This window comes from Myotis lucifugus, unplaced genomic scaffold, assembly GCF_000147115.1.
Source record: "Myotis lucifugus unplaced genomic scaffold, Myoluc2.0 scaffold_1922, whole genome shotgun sequence".
In the NCBI taxonomy this organism is placed as follows: Eukaryota; Metazoa; Chordata; class Mammalia; order Chiroptera; family Vespertilionidae; genus Myotis; species Myotis lucifugus.
Window position 1 is genome coordinate 1 of NW_005872970.1, and position 20,223 is coordinate 20,223.

The window sequence follows — 20,223 nt, forward strand, 5'->3', positions numbered from 1 at the left end:
CTGCTTCCTCCCAGCCCCACCCACGGCAACCAGTGCACCAGGCTGGCCTCCCTGCACCAGGCCCAGACCCTGTCAGTGCCCCTGGGGGAGGGGGGGGGGCGGGGACACATTTGCATGAGCAGCCCCTTCTCTGTGGCCAGGGCAGGATAAGAGGCCTGAGAAGACCAGCCCCAGCTCTGTGTCCTGGGAACCGGCTGCGCTCACCATGGCCTGGACCCCTGTGCTCCTCGTGCTCCTCGCTCACTGCACAGGTAGCCACAGGCCTTGGGGACCCGGAGCACCTGCCCCCCGACCCTTCTTCTCACCCCCATGTGTCTGTGTCCGCAGGGTCCCTCTCCCAGCCTGTGCTGACTCAGCCGCCCTCCCTCTCTGCATCTCTGGGAGCCACAGCCAGACTCACCTGCACCCTGAGCAGTGACGCCAGTGTTGGTGGTAAAAACATGTACTGGTACCAGCAGAAGCCAGGGAGCGCTCCCCGGTATTTTCTGTACTACTACTCAGACTCAGACAAGGAGCTGGGACCTGGGGTCCCCAGTCGAGTCTCTGGATCCAAAGACGCCTCGACCAACACAGCGCATCTGCTCATCTCGGGGCTACAGCCTGAGGACGAGGCTGACTATTACTGCGTTACAGATCATGGCAGTGGGAGCAGCTTTCGTTACACACAGTGTCTCAGATGACGAGGAAGTGAGACCAAAACCCCTGGCCCCAGAGGTGGTGGCTCTGAGCCTCCCTTCAGTGAGGAGCGTCTGTGGGGGCCTCTGTCAGGGGGGCTCCTCTGCAGGGACCTGTGTCCCCGGGAGGAGGGAGGTCACACTCGATGTGGCAGCAGCACAGGCGTCCCAGGGGCACACGCGGTGATCACAGAGCCCAGCCCACCCCCTGTGTCAGGGGAAATTCTAAGAAGAAGGAATATCATTATGTTGCTGCAGCTCATCTTCATTGGAGTCTGGGCAGATTGAAGCCACACCCCAGAATCCTCTTCGTCCTTTATGGCGACCTAAGATGCCACTGAAATAAGCAATAACTTCATCATTATCCTGAGGACTAACACCTACTGAGAGCTGACTGTGTGTTCGCTGTACGTCAGAGCTTCCTTCTCAGCACAGCCCTATTTCATAGGCATTGTCATGAGCGCATTTATTGCTGGGGAAACCGAGTGAATATTTTCATTAAAACATTTTTAAAATATATTTTCACTGCTTTCAGAGAGGAAGGGAAAGAAGAGAGAGAGAGAAACACCAATGAACAGAGGCAACCATTGCTCAGCTGCCCCCTGACCGCCCCACACTGAGATTCAGCCAGAAACCTGGGCCTGTGCCCTGACCAGGAATCCAACCCTGACCTCCTGGTTCACATGTCGACGCTCAACCATTGAGACATACTGGCTGGGCTGAGCGAATATTTTTAAATATTCACTCACGTTCTTTTCTAATGTGTATCTTGTTTCCCATAAGGAAAACTTCACTCCTGACCCCTCTGGTCCCCGATGTGTGAGGATTTCTCTTCCCGACAGCAGTTCTGACACCAGCTGATGTCCCACAGCAGCACTCAGTCCGCACACCATCTGCCCAGAGACGGTGTCAGACCCACAGTTAAAGGGCCAGTCCCCCTGACTGCCCGCAGGTCAGTGCCACTCACAGGTGGGAGGTCCCAGGTTTCACACAACTTCTTGGCTGCACAGCAAAGGTTCCCATGATCCCTTTCTTGGGTTCCATGAATTTGCTAACAGCACCTGAGCCCTCTCCCCTTCAAGCAAATGGGGGACAAGTGAGGGGCTTCCAAGCTTCTAATCCTCATCGGTCTCTCCAGTGGCCCGTCCTCACCCAGGAGCCCACCCAGCGTCCCCTCATCAGCAAAAGGCCCGCCCGTCCCCCAGGGAGTGACAAGGGTTCCGGAGCCTGTGCCGGGGCCAAGGGCCGAGACCAGCGTATGTTTCCTATCAGCTCACATCCTGTGTCTGCAACTGCACATGGTCACCCAGACAGCCATGCTCCCCCACACATTAATGTCATGTGTGTGAACCCTGTGTCACCACTGACCCATCAGGTCTGATATGTTAGTGTCCACCCTGGTCATGGGCACCACCTTCTCCTTCTCTGATCAAACCCACAGAAGGTTGGTCACAACCAGCACAGACTCTCAGTGACACACTCCCTCCCCCTCTTCCCTCCTCGCTGCTGCCTCCCCCACCTCCTCCTCTCCCTCGGGCTCCTCAGCTTTTAACTCCATCCTCACGTGAGGGTTTCAGGGAAAAGTGACAAGTTCCTATAGCAGTTCTGTCCCCCAGGCCTCCGTCTCTAGGGAGGGAGAGGCACAGGAGTTAATCAGCATCGACTCCCCTCAGAGTCCTGTTCCCTCTCTCACCTCCCACCTGAGGTTGTCCGCTCCTCACAGCCTCAGCCAGTCTCTTCTATGTGACAGGACAATTACTGGTTTTTCCAAAGCGGATGAGTCCGATCTCCTTTGCCTGTTTGCACACGGGAGCTACTAATGTAATTGTCTCCCCCCCCCCGCGTCCCGAGGCCCTACCTGCCCCCTTTGGGGTGCATCCAGCTATTGTCTTGTTCCTGAGAACACTCTTTTCTAAGAACGTCAGGACCAAGTCCCCCCACACACATTTCGCTCAGATTAGCGAAGCCCATGCAGTAGCCCTTTTCCTGTAAATGTACCCACTCTCCTGGCCACCCCCAGGGAGGAGCTGGGGGCCACAGGGAACCGGGGTCAGGCTGTGCTGTCAGCGCAGAAACAGGGGGGCTGGTGCTCACCCTGCCCTGTGCTTCCTGAGGCCCGAAGGCCCCGCAGCCGAGGGTCGTGTCCCCGCAGGGATGAAAGGGGACAGACGCCTCTCCCGCCACAGGACCCGGCTCCTAACGTGGTGAGCAGCCCCTGTGAGCCCTTCACACCGGCCCCACCGCCCCTTCCCTGTGCTGCTGGGGGAGAAGCTCACTGTGCATTAGCTTTGCAACAGCCTCATGGAGAGTGAGACCCAATTATTTTTTATTTACGTGCACTTTGCTCCTTTCCCACAAGAGGACCCGGGACTGAAACACCACAGTCATCACTGCAGTGTGTCAGGGTGACAGCAGCTGGGAAGGAGCCCTCACACATGTGCACAGAGTGACCTGAAGCTGTGTGACCTGTGACCAGCAGAGGGCGCTGGGGGACCGCTCTGTGGGCCTCACACTGCAGCTTAGGGAGGACCATTCACTCAGAGGTTGAGCCCTGTGCTGCCTACAGGGGACTCAGCAGCTGTGTCCTCTCAGGCCTGGCAGCGCCCCCTGAGCAGGTCTCTCTGTGTGGTCTCAGCAGGTGCTTCCTCCCAGGGCCCCCCAAGGGGTGAGCCCACCTCCATGCCCCTCAGTCTGGGGTGTGAGCTGAGCTCCAGCCCCAGGGCCCAGGGAGGGGCTGGGCAGTCCCTGGAGGGACCCCCATTTGCATGGCAGCCCCTCCCCTGGCAGAGGGTGGGGGAGAAAAGGAGGCCTGGGCAGCCCAGCCCCACTGTGGGCTCAGCGCTGTGAGCACCATGGCCTGGACTCCTCTGCTCCTCGCGCTCCTCTCTCACTGCACAGGTAGGGACAGGCCTGGGACCAGGCTTCTTCCCTTCTTGCTCAGTCTCCTGGGAAACGTCCCCTGGTCCCTGCCCATCACTGACAAGTGTCTGTGTCTGCAGGGTCCCTTTCACTGGTTGTGCTGACTCAGCCGCCCTCCCTCTCTGCATCTCCGGGAGCCACAGCCAGACTCACCTGCACCCTGAGTGGCGCTTCCTATCCTCTCAGTGCTTTCTGGATAAACTGGTACCAGCAGAAGCCAGGGAGCCGTCCCCGGTACCTCCTGGCCTATAAATCAGACTCAAGTAAGAACCAGGGCTCCGGGGTCCCCAGCCGCTTCTCTGGATCCAAAGACGCCTCAGCCAATGCGGGGCTCCTGACCATCTCGGGGCTGCAGCCTGAGGACGAGGCTGACTATTACTGTCTGGTTGGAGAAAATACTGATTCCCACAGTGACACACACAGATGGGGAAGTGGGACAAAAACCTCGGCCTCCCCACGGGCCTCATGACTGATGCCCATTGTAAGATGAGTTGTTCATGTGCAAGCCGTACTTGGCAGCACCTTCCTGTGCAGAATGGGTCTACTCTTCATCTTCCTTTCCATGTTTCTGACGTCTCAGTGTTCTCTGTGAAACTACCTGTATTTTATGCATGTTTGTGGATTAATTCCATAATTATGTTTTCTAGTTTTTTCTAAGGATATTGGTCCATTTATTTAGTTTTCTCTAATATTTCTAAATTCTATTTTTCTAAGAAAATCTGCATTTTATCTATTTTTCAATCAAGGTCCATATTTATATATTTGCATTTTATTTTATTTTATTTTTTAAAAATATATTTTATTGATTTTTTACAGAGAGGAAGGGAGAGGGATAGAGAGTTAGAAACATTGATGAGAGAGAAACATCGATCAGCTGCCTCCTGCACACCCCGCACTGGGGATGTGCCCGCAGCCAAGGTACATGCCCTTGGCTGGAATCGAACCTGGGACCCTTGAGTCCGCAGGCCGACGCTCTATCCACTGAGCCAAACCGGTTAGGGCTATATATTTGCATTTTAAACTTTTCTCTCACGTCTTTTTACTTGTATATCATTGAATTATTCGTTTTCATGTAAAAATTGCAAGTGGTTGTTCTATTCTGTCATTGAAAAACATGACATCAATGTGCCCAACTAGATTACAGTTTTTCTACTGTCTCCCTCCTTCACCGTTACATTTATTATGAGGGAGAGATGATGTGTCATATTTGTTGTTTTTCTTTTCTTATAGTTCACCAAACTCTCAATTTTCTCTCTTGGTTGTTTTTCCCGTTACCATATGGAAAAAATGCTCTACCAGTATTTCATCAAAAAAGTATAAAGGCAAACATTCGCCTGATCGGTGTGGCTCAGTGGTTGAGCATTGACCTAAGAACCAGGAGGTCACGGTTAGATTCCCAGTCAGGGCACATGCCCGGGTTGTGGGCTTGATTCCCAGTGGGGATGTACAGGAGGCAGCCGATCAAGGATTCTCTCTCATCATTGATGTTTCCATCTCTCTCTCCCTCTCTCCGAAATCAATACAAATATGTTTTAAATACACACACACACACACACACGTATTTCCTTCTGAAATGTCAGGCCATGCCATGCCTGTATGAAGGTCAGGCACAGTTTCTGCACGTTGGTCCACGCAGATCCACGTTTAATCATGAATTGCTACTGGGGTCGCCTTGACAATTCTCTTACATGTGTTTCCCACGTCAGTTTTCTGATTGAGTCCAAATGCTACATCAGTGCGTGCTCTCAGACTGGAGAATGCACAGCCTGGGCCCGGGCCAGACGCTGCAACCAACAGAACATCCGGGTACAGCTTTCCTACAAAATTTGGGAGAAACAAGTTCAGGGAATTACAATCCTCCCCTCCCCTCCCTATGAACATGTCAGATAAAGAAGAGCGGTGTGTAGGGGGGCGCCGGGGGGCTGGGGGAAGAGAAGGTCCAGAGATACAGTCTGGTCTCTGAAGTGTCCACGTGGGCCGGATGGGCCGACCTGCAGCGCGGGTAGCAGCCTCGGCTCTTGTCTCCTGGACAAGCCTGGCAGCTCGGAAAGCTCAGCGGTGAGTTGGGACTCAGCACTTGTGAAGGCCACGGAGGTGCCAGCCAGCCTCTCCATTGGAACCTGATGGAGTGAACGCCCGTAGTTCGCAACCCTCCATCCCGCACGGCTCCGAGTCCTCTCCCCGGGGCGCACCGCGCGTGCGAGGCCGCGGGAACGTCTTGCACGGTGCTCACCACACCTGCTGGCGTCCAGCACGTGGCTGGTCTCCTGGGACCCCCTCAATGTCACGGTCTTCCTGCTCCATGCCAAGTGCAGGGAGTGCGGCCGGGCCTCCAGGGTGCTCGACGCTCCCACGGTGAACGCCGACCCCACAGCTGAGTGACTCCTGCAGTCAGAGGTTCAGAGCATCAGACTTGCCTGGCCCACCCATTGGCGGCTCCACATCAGGACCCCAGAGCCGGGGCCATTGACGCCAGTGACTCTGTCTCTCCAGCTGCTGAGCGGGAGGGGCGGGGGGGCGGGGCACAGCCCTAAGGGATGCTGGGGTGTGCGCTGTAGGAGTTCATTTCAAGAAAGCCTGCGATTGTCATGGGTTCGATTTCAGAAGCAGCTGTGTGATGTTAACGAAGAATAACTCCTGGGAAACACACAGACACACACACAGCTCACACACACATGTTCACACTCACACCACACAGAATCAGCCAGGCCCCCGCCAGCTCTGCAAACTGTCCACCGCCTGGGCAACCCAGTCTCCAGGTGGGCAGGCCACACCCATCCGACAACCTGGGGGCCTGCCTGGTGGAGGAGCCCATCCCCTACATACGCCCTGAGCCCTGGCTGGCTTGGCTCAGTGGATAGAGCGACGGCCTGCAGACTGAAAGGTCCCAGATTCAATTCGCAGTCATGGTGCATGCCTGGGCTCAATCCCCAGTGAGGCAGCCAATCAATGATTCTCTCTCTGTCTCTCGCTTCCTCTATGAAATCAATGAAAATATCCTATATAATAAAAGCCTAATATGCTAAGTGTCTGGTGGTCCATTGAAGCAATCAAAGAGTAATATGCTAATGATATGCTAAGGCCACTCAACTGCTCGCTATGATGTGCACTGACCACCAAGGGGCAGACGCTCTGACTGGTAGGTTAGCTTGCTGCTGGGGTCTGGCTGCTCAGGACTGAGGAAGACGGGCTGGACACGCCGTGGAGCCCTCCCGTGGTCCAGCCCCAGCTGGCCAACCTCCCACCTCCCTCCTGGCCTTGATCATGCACCAGTGGGTCCCTCAGCCTGGCCTGCGCCCTCTCACAATCTGGGCTGAGGGACCCCCTGGGCGCACTAATTTCGTGCACCGGGCCTCTAGTATTTAAATAAATGAGTATTCCCAGAGCTGGCAGCTGTGAATGGATGGTAATCAGTCCCCATGCAGACCTGATACCTGGCAGGACCCAGGTGTCTCCTCTGAAGGATGCCCAGGCCGGGCCCCTCCTGGCAAGGCCTGAGGCTCCTCCAGCCTCTGCTCAGTGAGAGCATGTGCCTCCGGGTAGGTTAAGCCTTGGAAGGAGCAGACCCCTTGTTCCCCCACGAGCCCAAATCTATGGCTAAGACTCTCATGACCCTTGCGGGGCTCTGATTGCAGCTGCCCTAGGCTATGCTGACCCCGCATGCGCAGCACGAATCCCTCGGTGGGCCGTGGGCAGCCGGAGCCCGCCAGGCCTGTGGAGCAGGGGCCAGGCCGCAACCACCTGCGTTGGGTTCATGGGCACGAAACTCGCCCCCACCCCCTCCGTTGCACGCCCTCCGGCAGTTACAAATTGAGGACACGGGGGGGGGGGGGGACCTCTCTGCAGCGAGTCAGAAATATAATATTTGCATCTATCATCTATCTAGCTATCAATCAATCTCTCTACTATCTATCTATCATCTATTTATCAACTATCTATCTATCATCTATCTATCATCTATCTATCTATCTATCTATCTATCATCTATCTATCTATCTATCATCTATTTATCAACTATCTATCTATCATCTATCTATCATCTATCTATCTATCTATCTATCTATCTATCTATTTTCAGGGGCCACCATCATTCCTTCCACAGTTCCCACCACCATGACTATCCCCTAGGTCATCACCAGGGGGCGCTGTGGCTCTTCTCAGAGCTGCAAGGCCTGAAGCCAACTCACATGGTTCTCATTGAGTGGGCCCTGCGCCCATGCCCATGGTCTGGGTGTGAGGTGACAGCAGGTGCTTCCCCTCAAGGGACAGACTCAGAGCCCACAGCCTCCCCAGCCTCCTCCTCACAGTGAAGCTTCAAACTGGGCCCAGGACCCAGGACGGGAGGGTCCTGTGGGCTCACATTTGCATAATGACCAGCAAACACCCCCTGTGCCCAGGAGGCCGGGAGGAGATAAAGGGACACCCGAGACCAGCACCTGCAAGAGACCGAGGCACCTTGGAAAGTCTCCACCATGAGCTGGACTCCCCTCCTCCTCCTCCTCCTCGCTCTCTGCCCAGGTTCAGGGCCATTTCAGAGACCAGCCCTTGGAGGGGTCCCTCGGCTTCTGTTCCTTATCCCTGACTCATGTCTGTTTTTATTTCAGGGTCCAGGTCTCAGGCTGTGGTCACTCAGGAGCCCTCAGAGAGCGTGTCCCCCGGAGGGACAGTCACTCTCACCTGTGGCTCCAGCACAGGGGCTGTCACCGATGGTCACTACCCACACTGGATCCAGCAGAAGCCTGGCCAGGTCCCCATGGGACTGATTTATGACACAAACAAGAAATACTCCTGGACGCCGGCCCGGTTCTCAGGCTCCATCCAAGGGGGCAAAGCTGCCCTGACCCTCTCAGGGGCGCAGCCTGAGGACGAGGCTGAGTACTACTGTGTCCTGTGGTACAGCGGCCGTCCCCACAGTGACAGGTGCGGGCGGGGAAGTGGGGCACAAACACAGGGCTCAGGGCACCCTCTGCTTCTGGGGCCCCGTCTGCTGTTCACGGGGCTGCGTCCAGCTGGGGTGGCTCTGAGGGCTGTTCTCCGAGTCCCCGGACCAGGCAATCTCATCAATGTCTCTACGCTGTGAAACAAGGTGAATTAAAGACAAGAGCAAATGTCATCAACAATCTCACAGGGAATGGACAGGAGCAGCAAAAGGGAGGTATACTCACACTCACATACTCACACTCACACACTCAAACACACACGCACACACTCACATGCTCACACTCACACTCATACACACACACACTCACACTCACAAACTCACACACAGTTAAGTCTGAATTTAGCTGGGCCTGCAGTTCATTAATGAGACAAAACTTAACAATATCATCAAACAACAATGGAAACAAAGACTCGTTCAAATGCAGTTGGGGCCTCCATCCCGGAAGAATTTCCTTCCCGTCTTCCCTTCACACCGTGTGAGGTTGGGGGGCAGGACCCTGTAGGGGGGTCACAGCACCGTGTCTTCCAAAACCGGTCCCTCTGCCCCAGAGCAGGTCCCCACAGACTCTCTGAGGCCTGGGCGCGTGACCCGCGGGCTCAGCTGTGAGGACAGAGTCAGGGACCGAGGCCCAAGCTGAGATCATGTCAGGGTTGGATGGAGCCTCCAGACGCTGGAAAGAGACAAGAGAGCACCTACCCGGGGCCTCCCTGGGAGGGCGGGCCTGCCAGCACCTTGACCTCAGACTTGAGCCCCACCCCTGAGAGGGACCTTCTCCCTGGTTCTGGGGGGCTCACTCTGTGGGCCTTTGTGGCAGCATCTCCAGGACACAGCCCGTCAGGACAGTCCATCCTGCTCAGCCTGGGGGTGAGCTGAGCTGCAGCCCCAGGGCTCCGGAGGCTGGGCAGTCCCTGGAGGGACCACATCTGCAGGGACGGACCCTCCTCTGGCCGAGGGCGGGAGGGAAGGAGGCCTGGCAGCCCCTAGCGCCTGGCCCGGGCCTGGGGACCCTCCTTGAGCTCGGCCATCTGCTCAGAGCAGGGATTTGCTCTGTCTCCTGAGAGGACATCGCCAGGGACCTCTGAGCTCCCAGGAGCGGGAACTGGGCTCCATCCTCTGCTGACCCCGTGGCTGGGAGGTGTGGGTCCAGATCAGAGCAAACACAGACAGGAAGTTCCCCTAATGGCCCCTGGGCCTCCCTCTGCCCTACCCTCCTCACTATGCATTTGGGTCTGGAAACCCAGCAGGGAAACCTGCAAGGTAGGTCCTGCCTCACCATGTCCAGCTCTGACCCCTGACCTCCCCATTGTCCTGACACATTCAGGTCCAATAAAAGCCACAGCCACTCCCATCAGGCGGCAGTGACCTGAGGTCCAGTTCCCCCAGGAAAGTGAGAAACAGCACCAACCCCACAGCCTGGCCTCCCTTTCCCAGAGGACCTGGGAGGCAGGCTCATGGCTGCCATGAAGACGCTGCCCCCCTCTCCTTGGAGCCTCTGCCTTCCCCACCTCCCTCAGGGGGGACAGGCCCAGAGGTTCCTTACATGACCTCTGACCCCATACACCCTACCATGCATCTCCTTCTGCTTTTATCCCCAAAAGTGCTCCTCCAGGTCCCCTTGAATCATCGCTTATTGTCCCCCCCTCACAGTCCCTGGTCCCGGTGGTGCTGTCACTGTCCCTTCCCCTTCTGTGTCCAGGGAGCTGGGGTCACAGTGAGTCTCAATCAGACAGTCAGATACCAGACTCTCCTATGGACAGAAAACAGGCGAGTGGGAAATATTATATTCAATTTCCCTATTAATGAGGATGCCGGTTACTAGGTAAAGCTGGACCGAAAAGCATGTGCAGAAACACAATATGTATAATCTACTGGACAGAAGGGAAGGACATTGAGAGAATAATATTTGTCACTAGGAAGAGAGTGATTAATTTCTAACAAGGGAGGAATCACATAAAAAAATAAAACTATGCTCTGAAAATTAGGGAACTCGCCTCTTTGGACAGTCGCTGCTTTGGACCTGATCCTGGGAGGAAAGTAGTTCTGACCATGAAGAGCCAGGGAGAGGAGCCCAGACTCCCAGGGGAGGCGGAGGGGAACATAGAGAGTGTCCTGAGGGGATGAGGAGGCCACCTCAGGGGGCACCTGGACGCCCTGAGCCAGGGGGTCAGTGCACAGAGCTGGGGGGAGGCAGGACCTGTCCCTCATGGGCTCAGTCAGCAGGGGACACAGTGGTGCATCCAGGCCTGGGCACCAGGGGGCGCTCAGGGGCTGCTGCTGAAGGGCTGGGCTCATCAGAGCTGCAACCTGTTCCCTGGCCCTGCCTGGTGCCCTGTGCTCAGGGCTCACAGCTGTGACCTTGCCACACCCTGGGCCCCACACAGCCCCTCCCCCGCCCTCACCCTGCCATCCTCAGGCACAGGGACCAGAACCAGGGCCCAGGGAGGGATCAAACCAGGGGGTCCTCATTTGCATGAGTGGGCCCTCCCTCCCGCAGACTATGAAGAGGGGAAGGGAGAGGTGTGGGGAGCTCTGCTTCAGCTGTGGGGCCTCAGGAGCAGGACTCAGGGATGACCTCCACCATGGCCTGGGCCCCTCTCCTCCTCACCCTCCTGGCTCACTGCACAGGTGACTGGATGAGGGGATGGGGAAGGGGCCTTGGGAAGACACACGGGCCCTGCTACCTCCTCTTGTCTCTAGACCCAGACTCACCATGTCTGTGTCTCCCCCTCTTGCAGGATCCTGGGCCCAGTCTGTGCTGACTCAGCCGTCCTCAGTGTCGGGGTCCCCGGGCGAGAGGGTCACCATCTCCTGCACTGGAAGCAGCTCCAACATTGGGAATGGTTACTATGTGCACTGGTACCAGCAGCTCCCAGGAAAGGCCCCCAAACTCATCATCTATGAATATAGCAAACGGCCCTCGGGGATCCCTGACCGGTTCTCTGGCTCCAGGTCTGGCAGCTCAGCCTCCCTGACCATCACGGGGCTGCAGGCTGAGGACGAGGCCGACTATTACTGCGAGTCCTATGACAATAGTGCTGGAGGTGCTCGCACGGTGCTGCAGGCCTGTGGGGAAGTGAGACAAAAACCCGCTGTCCCGCTGCAGTGGGGCCCGGGGCAGCCCCATCCTCTGATGACGGCTGTGCCTTTCCTGTGTGACCCGAAACCGGGCACTGAGATCCCCTCCGCCTCCCAGGGACTGTGTTAGCAAAACCTGTCCTCACCCTTTGAACCTGCCCGTCAAGCCGCCCGTGGAACCAGCACACGGTGTGTGTGTCTCAGCCTGAGCAGACCTGCCTGTGTGTCAGGGGGCGGTTGCCCTGGGCGGTCAGGACGGGGCAGGGCAGACGCAGGGCCCCGAGTCCAGCTGTGTCTTCGTCAGAGCCCCTCAGGGAGGCCCCTGTGTGTGTGTGACCTGGGGCTCCCCACACAGCCTGGGACCCCCATCCAGCAAGAGAGCAGGCGCCTGCGTGGTCTCTGATCCGCTCCCTGGGGCAAGTTGGGTAACTTGGGCTCCGTGAGCCACGCTGGGCGGGCACTGAGGCCAAGGCTGCCTGTCCCGGCCCCTCCTGTGCCCGCAGCCCCAGTGCCCACCCAGAGCCCGTCCTGTGGGACTGAGGCCACAGGGAGTCCATCTCAGCTGCCAGGAGGTGCGCCCCCAGCACCTGCCATTCAGGCTCAGCCTGTGGCCTCTGCTTCTAGTTGTCTTCATCTCGCTCCCCCCCCCCCCCAACCCTTCCCCAGCGGCCAGGTCCCAGGGCAGCCCCTGGAGCATGAATGGGCCTCCTTCCCTCTCCCCTCAGAGGCCCTCACAGCAGCCTCTTCCTGGACACAAGGCCTGACACCAAACAGGAGACCCATCCCCATCAGCGGGGACACTGACCCACTTGGCCCTGCAGCCCCGGGTCTGAGCTGGGGACCATCTGTGGTCACTTCAAACCTGAACTCCGACGAGGGCCCCTGTGTCTCTCTCAGGGTCAGTGACTGTGTCCAGGACCTTCCCCAGCCGGGCCCTCCTCCCTGATGCTCAGTGGGAGCGGCTGAGGCCTTTGTGCACAGAGAGGCCCCTCTGTCCCTGCTGCCCCGGCCCCGGGGTCTCAGGCCGCAGCGCCCACCGGGGTCCTTGGGCACAACCGCTGTCCCCCCCTCAGTGCTGAGCTCTGATGCTCACCCCTCCTGTGAGTCACTGGCTGCTCCTCTCGGGGACCCTGAGCCCTGAGGAGTGAGGGCCACAATGTGGCTCCTGGTCTTTGGGGCAATGCCCTCCCCCCTCAGGAGCTCACACGCTGCTGTGGGACGCGTCGTACGTGTGGGGAGAGTGTCAGTCACCACGTCTGCCAGCTCCTCACCATCCCCTGTAGCTTGTGCCCAAAATGAGGAAACAGGCACGAAAGGACAGGCAGGGAATTTAAAATATATATATAAGCACATTTTAGGACACTGAAGACAATGTTGGTCACAGAAAGCAGCACATACAACCGTTGGAATATAAAGGCTTTTCCTAAAATTTAAATGGCCCACATGCGACAAGGCCCACCAGTAAATGTGGAGCCCACCAAACCATTTTTTCATAATGAATCACTGACTCAAATCACATGACAATGATTTGATCCCTTACAGGGTTTGAAATGTTGGCTGAATGGTCCTTCGTTGAATATGATCCTGAGGGTATTTCTGGAAAATTCCTTTTCTGTCATTGACCTGAACAGCCCCCAGGAGCTCATCACACCTGAGCAGCTCCCTCACCTGTGACGTTGGACAAGAGGCTCACTGTGCATTTATTTGTGCAGCATCTTTACTGGAAGAGAAACCATGTTCATTTGTCATTTGTGAATGTTTAAGCTCAACACACAGATGCAGACCTGAGAGTGAAATGCTACGGTGATCAATACAGAGACTCACATCCCAGTATCTGGGCTCAGACCGTGGGTGTGGGAACAGGGACAGAGACCTGGGAGCCCACAGCCAGCTGGGCTGTCAGGGCTTTGGGGCAGGGGAGGGTGTGTCCTCCCACCAGCAGGGGGCGCTGTGGGACTGCCAGGTGATCAGCACAGTTATTCAGTGAGACCTTCACACACAGGCACCTGCACTGTGGGCTCCCTGCTGTCCTTGGTGGCCTGGCAGCGCCCCCTGAGCAGGCACCTGTGTGTGGTCTCAGCAGGTGCTTCCTCCCAGGGCCCCCAGGGGTGAGCCCACCTCCATGCTCCTCAGTCTGGGGTGTGAGCTGAGCTCCAGCCCCAGGGCCCAGGGAGGGGCTGGGCAGTCCCTGGAGGGACCCCCATTTGCATGGCAGCCCCTCCTCTGGCAGAGGGTGGGGAGAAAAGGAGGCCTGGGCAGCCCAGCCCCACTGTGGGCTCAGGGCTGTGAGCACCATGGCCTGGACTCCTCTGCTCCTCGCGCTCCTCTCTCACTGCACAGGTAGGGACAGGCCTGGGACCAGGTTTCTTCCCTTCCTGCTCAGTCTCCTGGGAAATGTCCCCTGGTCCCTGCCCATCACTGACAAGTGTCTGTGTCCGCAGGGTCCCTCTCCCAGCCTGTGCTGACTCAGCCGCCCTCCCTCTCTGCATCTCCGGGAGCCACAGCCAGACTTACCTGCACCCTGAGCAGTGGCTCCAATGTTGGTGATTACTGGATACGCTGGTTCCAGCAGAAGCCAGGGAGCCCACCCCAGTACCTGCTCTACTTCTCCTCAAGTACAAATTTGGGACCTGGGGTGCCCAGCCGGTTCTCTGGATCCACAGACACCTCAGCCAATGCGGGGCTCCTGACCATCTCGGGGCTGCAGCCCGAGGACGAGGCTGACTATTACTGTGCCACATGGTACGGCAGCTCTAACACTCACACAGTGGTCCAGACCCACAGGGAAGTGAGACAAAAACCTCCTCTGCTCTCTCCTGGCCTGACCCCGGCCCCTCCTGGCGGTTCTGCCCAGTTCTGGCTCAGCTGTGACTGTACTGATAGCTGCCCATCCGGGTGATGCCTGGACCCGGGGTCCTGACAGGGTCACAGCTTTGATGTCAGGTCAGCGTTTCCATTGATTTGTTGCTCATGGAATGTGCGCCATGTTCACGTTCTCACAGGTAACATTCCTCAGGGATGAAGGTTCCCATGGAGACACTGGAGGAGGTTGAATCAGATTCATTCAGGCCAAGCTCAGATCCGAGTGGAAGAGTGACTGAGAGAGGATCCTGGTCTGAGGACTCAAATCTGAATTTTGCATTAAATACCAACCTGCTGCAATGAAGTGTAGTCTGTATAACAGCCGGGAACTATCAAAATGTAAAGATAACAACATCCTATCTGTAGCCACATGCATATGAGCTCCTCGAGGATAAAGCTGAGAGGAAAAAGTAAAGCCAAGTGTGGAAAACAGAGAACCGAACACCGTTTCTGAGATGGTGTTACATGCAGTGACTGAGACAGACCTGAAAAGCCGGGACCCGGGCAGGGGGAGGGTCGCAAAGGGTCTCCCAACAACGACAGCAACACCCGCCACCTTGTGAGGGCGACTCACATGGCTCCTCCTCGGTGTGAACTGGCCGAGTGCCGAGTAGGGGTTTGAGCCTTGAACTTGGTCCAGAGGGTCCTCCATGGGATAGGCACCGCACAAGTGGCGAAGCTAAAGACGCCGCCAGGTCGGCCCAGATGCCTGGCCGCGGGGGAGCTGGGAACGCGTCCTGCTCGCAGCAGCCCGGGCCCCTTAGTTCTCAGGAGCCAGTGCCTGAGGCCCCAGCCCATGGAGTGAGCGACTGCTTCTGTGCTGGGAGGTGACATCACAGAGATCCAAGTGCAAAGTCAGGGTGCCCTCTGGGAGGCTGGGGTGGGGAGGGCTCTGCATCAGAGACCAGTAGGGGGCAGTGTGCTGGGCCTGGTCATCGGGCTGGGCCCCTGAGAGGGTCAGGGCAGCTGTGCCCCCCTGGATGGAGCCTGAGAACCGGGCGGGGGTCCAGGTGGTCTCTTTTTTCTGTCATAAGTCAGTGTCCTGGGGCCTGGCCAGACTTCTGCTGGCCCCGTGTGGCTGGTGACTACTGGGGTTTTGCTGCGTCACAGAATTCCAGGATGAAGTCATTCCGTGTTTATCACGAGGAATTACATAGAGAACACGACCGCCTTCCCAAGATGCTCGATAGAGACAGCCTCACCATGAAGGGACCCAGAGGACCTGTGGATAGTAGGAGGACCTGAAGGGACAGGGACCGAGGTTTTGCAGGAACAGGGCAGCCAGGGGCCCTGGGGGAGCTGGGCATGTGCAGGGCACCAGTTGGACATGGAGGAAGGGCCAGCACACGGGGGCCCCGAGGGCAGCTGGGGAGTTGGGGGTGGAGGAGAGGAGCAGGGGGACGCACTGAGGGTTCTGGGCCGGGGGGACCGGCCTGAGCAGAAGGGACCAGGCTCTAGTGTCTGAGGAGAGAGCGCCCGAGGGACGCGGTTTCCTGGTCACTGGCACCGACCAGCATCCGCGTGAGCCTCAGTGTGGGGACCACGGGAGCATCTGCAGTTGAGGCCCAGGCGGATTCGGGCGCTGGGAGGAGGGGTGGCTTCTGCGCTCACTGCCCAGGTTTCCCCACATCCCCACACACAGCACAGGCCACGTTCAGCTTCTTCCCAAATGAGGAAACATGTCAGGAAATGCAGACGCGGTTTCAACATATAAACACGTTAGCACACCAAAGAGAAAATCGGTGCAAGACACAGGAGTCACAGACCAGCAGAGCATACAGATGGAAGAATATAAAGTCAATTCCTGAAATTCAACAACTCCCACGAGCTGCGAGCTCCCCTGGTAAATGTGAAGCCGATGAAACTGCGTTATTTTTTAATGAATCACTAACTCCTATCAGGTGTGTATGAAACTGCAAATGCCTTACAGCAGGGGTCCTCAAACTTTTTTAACAGGGGGCCAGTTCACTGTCCCTCAGACCGTTGGAGGGCCGGGCTATAGTTTAAAAAAAACTATGGACAAATTCCTATGCACACTGCACATATCTTATTTTGAAGTCAAAATACAAAACGGGAACAAATACAACTTTGTATTTGCATGTGGCCCACGGGCTGTAGTTTGAGGACCCCTGAGTTACAGGGTTCAAATGCCTTCTTTGAATATGACCCTGAGGGTATTTCTGGAAAGTTCCTCTCTCCTTCATTGACCTGAACAGCCCCCAGGAGCTCATCACACCTGAGCAGCTCCCCCACCTGTGAGGTTGGATAAGAGGCTCACTGTGCATTTATGCTTGCAGCATCTTTATTGGAAGAAAAAACATATTAATTTTCATTTGTGAATGTTTAAGCTCAATACACAGATGCAGACCTGAGAGTGAAATGCTAAGGTGATCAATACAGAGCATCACATCGCAGTATCTGGGCTCAGACCGTGGGTGTGGGAACAGGGACAGAGACCTGGGAGCCCACAGCCAGCTGGGCTGTCAGGGCTTTGGGGCAGAGGAGGGTGTGTCCTCCCACCAGCAGGGGGCGCTGTGGGACTGCCAGGTGATCAGCACACAGCTGTTCAGTGAGACCTTCACACACAGGCCCCTGCACTGTGGGCTCCCTGCTGTCCTTGGTGGCCTGGCAGCGCCCCCTGAGCAGGCACCAGTGTGTGGTCTCAGCAGGTGCTTCCTCCCAGGGCCCCCCAAGGTGTGAGCCCACCTCCATGCTCCTCAGTCTGGGGTGTGAGCTGAGCTCCAGCCCCAGGGCCCAGGGAGGGGCTGGGCAGTCCCTGGAGGGACTCCCATTTGCATGGCAGCCCCTCCCCTGGCAGAGGGTGGGGAGAAAAGGAGGCCTGGGCAGCCCAGCCCCACTGTGGGCTCAGGGCTGTGAGCACCATGGCCTGGACTCCTCTGCTCCTCGTGCTCCTCTCTCACTGCACAGGTAGGGACAGGCCTGGGACCAGGCTTCTTCCCTTCCTGCTCAGTCTCCTGGGAAACGTCCCCTGGTCCCTGCCCATCACTGACCAGTGTCTGTGTCTGCAGGGTCCCTCTCCCAGCCTGTGCTGACTCAGCCGCCCTCCCTCTCTGCATCTCCGGGAGCCACAGCCAGACTCACCTGCACCCTGAGCAGTGGCTCCAATGTTGGCAGCTATGCTATAGGCTGGCACCAGCAGAATCCTGGGAGCCCTCCCCGGTACCTCCTGTTCTACCACACAGACTCAAATAAGGGCCAGGGCTCCGGGGTCCCCAGCCGCTTCTCTGGATCCAAAGACGCCTCGGCCAATGCGGGGCTCCTGCTCATCTCGGGGCTTCAGCCTGAGGACGAGGCTGACTATTACTGTGAAACATGGGATGGCATCTCTAAGACTCACACAGTGGCCCAGACCCACAGGGAAGTGAGACAAAAACCTCCTCTCTGCTCTCCTGGCCTGACCTTGGCCCCTCCTGGCGGTTCTGCCCAGTTCTGGCTCAGCTGTGACTGTACTGATAGCTGTCCATCCGGGTGATGCCTGGACCCGGGGTCCTGACAGGGTCACAGCTTTGACGTCAGGTCAGCGTTTCCATTGATTTGTTGCTCATGGAATGTGTGCCATGTTCACGTTCTCACAGGTAACATTCCTCAGGGATGAAGGTTCCCATGGAGACAGTGGAGGAGGCTGAATCAGATTCATTCAGGCCAAGGTCAGATCCGAGTGGAGGAGTGACTGAGAGAGGATCCTGGTCTGAGGACTCAAATCTGAATTTTGCATTAAATACCAACCTGCTGCAATGAAGTGTAGTCTGTATAACAGCCGGGAACTATCAAAATGTAAAGATAACAACATCCTATCTGTAGCCACATGCATATGAGCTCCTCGAGGATAAAGCTGAGAGGAAAAAGTAAAGCCGAGTGTGGAAAACAGAGAACCGAACACCGTTTCTGAGATGGTGTTACATGCAGTGACTGAGACAGACCTGAAGAGCCGGGACCCTGGCAGAGGGAGGGTCGCACAGGGTCTGTCCCAACAACGATGACAACACAGGCCACCTTGTGGGGGCGACTCACATGGCTCCTCCTCGGTGGGAACTGGAGTAGAGGTTTGAGCCTTGAACTTGGTCCAGAGGGTCCTCCATGGGGAAGGCACCGCACAAGTGGCCGAAGCTAAAGACGCCGCCAGGTCCGCCCAGATGCCTGGCCGCGGGGGAGCTGTGAACGCGTCCTGTTCGCAGTAGCCCGGGCCCCTTAGTTCTCAGGAGCCAGTGCCTGAGGCCCCAGCCCATGGAGTGAGCGACTGCTTCTGTGCTGGGAGGTGACATCACAGAGATCCAAGTGCAAAGTCAGGGTGCCCTCTGGGAGGCTGGGGTGGGGAGGGCTCTGCATCAGAGACCAGTAGGGGGCAGTGTGCTGGGCCTGGTCATCGGGCTGGGCCCCTGAGAGGGTCAGGGCAGCTGTGCCCCCTTGGATGGAGCCTGAGAACCTCGGGCTCTTGGGAGGGGGTCCAGGTGGTCTCCTGTTTCTGTCATAAGTCAGTGTCCTGGGGCTCAGCCAGACTTCTGCTGGCCCCGTGTGGCTGGTGACTACTGGGGTTTTGCTGCGTCACAGAATTCCAGGATGAAGTCATTCCGTGTTTACCACGAGGAGTTACATAGAGAACACGACCGCCTTCCCAAGATGCTCGATAGAGACAGCCTCACCATGAAGGGACCCAGAGGACCTGTGGACAGTAGGAGGACCTGAAGGGACAGGGACCGAGGTTTTGCAGGAACAGGGCAGCCAGGGGCCCTGGGGGAGCTGGGCATGTGCAGGGCACCAGTTGGACATGGAGGAAGGGCCAGCACACGGGGGGCCCTGAGGGCAGCTGGGGAGTTGGGGGTGGAGGAGAGGAGCAGGGGGACGCACTGAGGGTTCTGGGCCGGGGGGACCGGCCTGAGCAGAAGGGACCAGGCTCTAGTGTCTGAGGAGAGAGCGCCCGAGGGACGCGGTTTCCTGGTCACTGGCACCGACCAGCATCCGCGTGAGCCTCAGTGTGGGGACCACGGGAGCATCGGCAGGTTGAGGCCGAGGCGGATTCGGGCGCGGGGAGGAGGGGTGGCTTCTGTGCTCACTGCCCAGGTTTCCCCACATCCACACACACAGCACCAGCCAAGTTCAGCTTCTTCCCAAATGAGGAAACATGTCAGGAAATGCAGACGGGGATTTTAACATATAAACACGTTAGCACACCAAAGAGAAAATCGGTGCAAGACACAGGAGACACAGAGCAGCAGAACATACAGATGGAAGAATATAAAGTCAATTCCTGAAATTCAACAATTCCCACGTGCTGCGGCCTCCCCTGGTAAATGTGAAGCCGATGAAACTGTGTTATTTTTTAATGAATCACTAACTCGTATCAGATGTGTATGAAACTGCAAATGCCTTACAGCAGGGGTCCTCAAACTTTTTAAACAGGGGGCCAGTTCACTGTCCCTCAGACCGTTGGAGGGCCGGACTATAGTTTAAAAAAAACTATGGACAAATTCCTATGCACACTGCACATATCTTATTTTGAAGTAAAAAAACAAAACTGGAACAAATACAACATTTGTATTTGCATGTGGCCCCCGGGCTGTAGTTTGAGGACCCCTGTCTTACAGGGTTCAAATGCCTTCTTTGAATATGACCCTGAGGGTATTTCTGGAAAGTTCCTCTCTCCTTCATTGACCTGAACAGCCCCCAGGAGCTCATCACACCTGAGCAGCTCCCTCACCTGTGAGGTTGGACAAGAGGCTCACTGTGCATTTA

The 20,223-nt window shown here is 56.9% G+C and overlaps 3 gene segments (V, D, J or C); all 3 read left to right on the forward strand.

The window, feature by feature from the left end:
* The first annotated feature begins 192 nt into the window (after positions 1-192).
* LOC106695634 lies at positions 193-680 on the forward strand. The segment is given in 2 exon segments: positions 193-251; positions 328-680. Coding segments are annotated over 2 exon segments (399 nt in total).
* A 2,846-nt stretch (positions 681-3,526) lies between these two features.
* Positions 3,527-4,062, forward strand: LOC106695635. The segment is given in 2 exon segments: positions 3,527-3,572; positions 3,674-4,062. Coding segments are annotated over 2 exon segments (435 nt in total).
* A 13,292-nt stretch (positions 4,063-17,354) lies between these two features.
* On the forward strand, positions 17,355-19,176 carry LOC111824515. The segment is given in 3 exon segments: positions 17,355-17,400; positions 17,502-17,854; positions 19,042-19,176. Coding segments are annotated over 3 exon segments (534 nt in total).
* The last annotated feature ends 1,047 nt before the right edge of the window (positions 19,177-20,223 follow it).